Genomic DNA, 4,041 nt, shown 5'->3' with positions numbered 1-4,041 from the left:
CACACACACACACACACACACACACACACACACACACACACACACACACACACACACACACACACACACACTTAATCTAAAGATTTGGCCTGTTCATTGGTCTTGTTTAGGAGGCTGAGCAGGTTCTGCGACATGAAATACGGCCTCTCTGCTGATCCATCGTTGCGCTCCAGATCCTCCACTGTGACATGGACAGAAGCAGGTGAGGAACAACATTTTTCCAACAGCATGCTAACACTCAAGAGTCATTTAACCAGTCTTGCATTCATGCATTGTCTATGAATAGTCTGTTTTGCCTTTCATCTGACAACAATAATTTAATGTAGCACTTCAAAATAGGGAGAACCAAAAGAGACACCAAGCTGTAAAGTATGTCAAGTCCCTTGGGTGTGGTCAGAAGTGTACTCTGTTGTCCCGGTAACCACAATCAACCGTGATGCCCCCTAGGGCTGTAACGATACACCAAACTTTGGTTCAGTTCACGATTTGATACAAACCTCAATTTTTTTTTTCTTATTTTTTGGGGGGAGGGAGGTCCTCAGTTAACGTAATAAAACATTTTTTTTGCCACATGGCATTGTTTTGTCATTGATTACATCCCGGTTCGCAACACAGTAATAGGCCTACAACAGACACCTTATCTATTTATTGATTTCAATGTTGATTGATCCAAAACCAAAGATTCTATTGTACCTTAAAATAGTGTTTTCAAAATCGTTTCAGTGGTTCATTAAGTAACCACTACTTGTTTTAAAGGCTGAGTGGTACTCCCTTGACAAGTCAAGTGGCTTTAACATGTTAAATTGTTGGAGTGCCCCTTTAAGACAAAATCAAAGTCCTGGCTGATTTTGTTGGACATGAAAACTCACCTGGTTCCAATACGCCAAACCGCCTTCAAAGTCACACAACAGAACTATTACAATTAAATACAATCACTTTTAATCAAGATTTACATCCAATAAATATGGAATGTCATCAGCAATTTCATTGGGAAATCAACTTACATCTTTCCCGGTGACAAACAAGAAAAAAAGGGTACAAAAGCATTCAGAGAATTAAGATGTTAGTTGCGAGCGTTCAGAAGGCCATGTCAACACCATGCAGCACTTAGACAGAGAGAGGATAGGGACAGAGCAAGGCAGGTGGGTCAGTAATCAACTGGGGAGGTGGGGGGGGGGGGTCACGAGAGATCACGATGGCTGCGTCATAGAGACACAATCACAGCACTTACGCCAGTCCGAAATACCAAGGCAAGTAGGTGGCAATACAATACACGGGATCCCATCTTGGATCTCTACAAGACTGAAGCCAAAAAAATCCATAATAGACGTTCACTACTGTTTATATATACAAGTTCCATACCAAAAAAAAAGATCAATTATTCATACAGTATATCAAATGTGTCTGTAACATTTTGGCGTCAGCTGGTATTATTGTAAACAGTGAAAGACATTCACCATTGATTGAGATGTGTGTGTTGTGAGTGTAAACACGGTACTTAGTGGTTCTGTAGTGCATTCATTAACAGGGTTCAAACAACAAATATTAGTGACAGTAATCAGGCACAGGTTCAGTACTCACAATGTTCTACAGATCTGCACAATATAAAAACCAACACTGTTCTACAACCAACACAAGAGAGCATTTTTTTGTCAAGCTACAGAGATGCACTGGGCTTTTCACCTGCTTTAAACTTCACGTGTGGACCACAACCCTCTCCAACTGGACGTCACATCACTCACATAGCAAGGCCATCTGAAATATTAGCTTGCTGTACATTTAACAGGCGCATGTCACACAGTTGTAGATACAGTTCTTTCATTCTTTATGAGGTTTACCAAGCCGCATTTTTTCACGCTTGCATTACTGTTAACATCTATTTCTGTGGTGTAGAGGGAGGATTTTCCTCCAAAGATTCCTCTTTTTACTCTTTCTTCTCATCAGTCTTCTCTGTCTTTTCCTCCGGTTCCAACACCTGCTGTTCCACCTCTTCCTTCACCTCTGCTTCTTCTTTCTTTTCAGCCTCCTCATGCGGAATGACTTTTTGTTCTTTGTTTGGCTCCTCTTTTGGCTCTTCGGCATCTGTCGCCGTGGCCTGCAGAGGCTGCTCCTCCTCGTTTCCCTGCATGAGCACCGTCTGCTGTTTCAGTTGGATCTCGCCATCTTGATGCTGCTGAAGAGGGGTCTCCTCCTCCAGTGTCACCTCGTCCGCTTGCTTTGCGGCATCCGCAGAATCGCCCTGCTCAACACCATCGCGGTCTTCCTCCAAGCTCTTGGTTTTAGAGAGGATGTCGTGCAACTCGGGGGACATATAGTAAGGCCTTTCAGGCGAGCCGTCATTTCTCTCCAAGTCCTCACCTTTTGCGTGTGTGGGGATGTGCGTATTGAGTTTTTGTTTGGGTTAATGGGAAATTAGGGCGAAATGGAAACATGAAATAAAGGGAATGAGTAAAATTAAAGTAAAGCCAAATTAATGGGAGAAATGAGACAAAGAGAAGAGGAGTCAGAAAAATGGCAGGAAGAAGAAACCAGCATTTCAGCTTCAGACAATTGTATGAGTGCTTGAAAACTGCAAGAAGAGAGGAGATCTGGCTGAATGCAAAGTTACTCACAGAAGCAGAGGAACAGTGTGTCCACACACATGGCGTACACGCTGAAGAAGCCATGGGCGATGAGGTAGGCTCCCACTACCACAGTCTAGGGGAAGAAAATGTCATACATCAAGAACTCTGCTCGGGGCATCAAAATCCACAATCAAGTGTAAAGCATCAAATCATACAAAAACATATGTCTCTCACCAGTATTGGCACCCAGTAGTAGTTTAAAGATGGAGCAGCATCCTCTATCGTTCTGATTCTTCCAGAGAAAAAGAAAAAAGAAAAGATGCCTGTACAGAAAAAAAAGCGAATTAGACGGCTCTCTCTCTAGTGTAGAAAAAACAGACGTGTGGTCTAAAAATAAAAGCTCTCCTACCAACGATTCCAACAATGAGGAGCTTCCCAAGAAACAGCAGGAAGTCAGTCACTTTATCTAAAACAGCCACCCTGTGTTGAGTATATAGAGTATATCACATTAAACCGGACTATAAATAGCTTGAACATTGAATAAAACATTGCTGATATTACTGGAAGGAAAACCCACCTGATAATGTTCCTCATGAGAAGGAAAAAGGCATCTCGAGCTGAGGGGCAGAAACTTTTTCCATAGATGGCAATCTGGAGGTAAAACCAACAATTTACCATTTTGAATACTTGAGCAGACTCAACATTTCTCATGCAGCTGTATCTGTGCTCACCATGATGTAGGCATTCCTGTTAAGGAACTTGATGCATTTCTCCAGACACCAGAAGCAGCACTTCATGCAGCTTAGCATGAATTTAGCAAACTTGTTCTGTGCACCTGAAAGCAAGAATGTTCCAATTCATTTACGATTGCACTATAAGATAACTTGCTTTATTCTGACCTTTGGCATTCTACATGCATCTATCCAAAACCATGATTCAGGACTACAACAACAATATCCTAAATGCACATAACACACAGTCAATAATCAATATATGAAAAGGGTGAAGATACACGAGCAGGTAGTTTATAAGACCTATTAGTTACACATTAGTCATTCATCTTGTTCTCAATTAAATCTTCTGACCTTTCAACTTGTTATCCAGGTACTCCAGAAGGACCCTGATGACCTGGACAATAGACAGGATCAGAGAGCCAAAAGCCAGGGAGCCTGTGTGGTATCTGGACAGGAGGAGGAAACAGGAGCCAACATTGTACATCTCTTCTTGTTTACAGTAAACACACCATTGAATACCCAATGGCAAACAGGCAGCACACATTCAGCTCTTCAGGACAAAGTAGACTAATCTCTATTTCACCAATTTATTCTGGTCGTATCAAACAAACATGCTGATGTTTCGGCCTGGTGGCCTTCATCAGAGCATGAAGGAAAATGGAGGTCATGTCATTTTTAAACAGTTGGCAGGTGATATTATAGAAATAAAATTAGTGAAATTGAGATGTGTTTTTTTTTATTAC

The 4,041-nt window shown here is 41.7% G+C and overlaps 1 protein-coding gene across 3 annotated transcripts in view; it reads right to left on the bottom strand.

Annotated features, from left to right (window-relative positions):
- The window catches only part of slc44a2 (solute carrier family 44 member 2), a 17,854-nt gene continuing 13,813 nt past the window's right edge, over nt 1-4,041 (bottom strand). For 2 of the 3 annotated variants that reach the window (XM_034892604.1, XM_034892610.1), the window contains exons 16-22: nt 3,650-3,744; nt 3,296-3,399; nt 3,142-3,215; nt 2,974-3,044; nt 2,799-2,887; nt 2,613-2,697; nt 923-2,358 (exon numbers count right to left, since the gene is read on the bottom strand). In XM_034892604.1, the coding sequence (XP_034748495.1) occupies nt 1,925-2,358; nt 2,613-2,697; nt 2,799-2,887; nt 2,974-3,044; nt 3,142-3,215; nt 3,296-3,399; nt 3,650-3,744 (952 nt within the window). In that variant the 3' untranslated portion in view covers nt 923-1,924. Of the gene's footprint in view, nt 182-922; nt 2,359-2,612; nt 2,698-2,798; nt 2,888-2,973; nt 3,045-3,141; nt 3,216-3,295; nt 3,400-3,649; nt 3,745-4,041 lie in introns of those variants that run through there. The other variant, XM_034892620.1, reaches the window with a different exon arrangement.

The sequence above is a fragment of the Etheostoma cragini genome, chromosome 2 (genome assembly GCF_013103735.1).
Source record: "Etheostoma cragini isolate CJK2018 chromosome 2, CSU_Ecrag_1.0, whole genome shotgun sequence".
Taxonomy (NCBI): Eukaryota; Metazoa; Chordata; class Actinopteri; order Perciformes; family Percidae; genus Etheostoma; species Etheostoma cragini.
The sequence above is the reverse complement of the archived record's forward strand: the minus strand, read 5'-3'. Positions and strand labels throughout refer to the sequence as shown.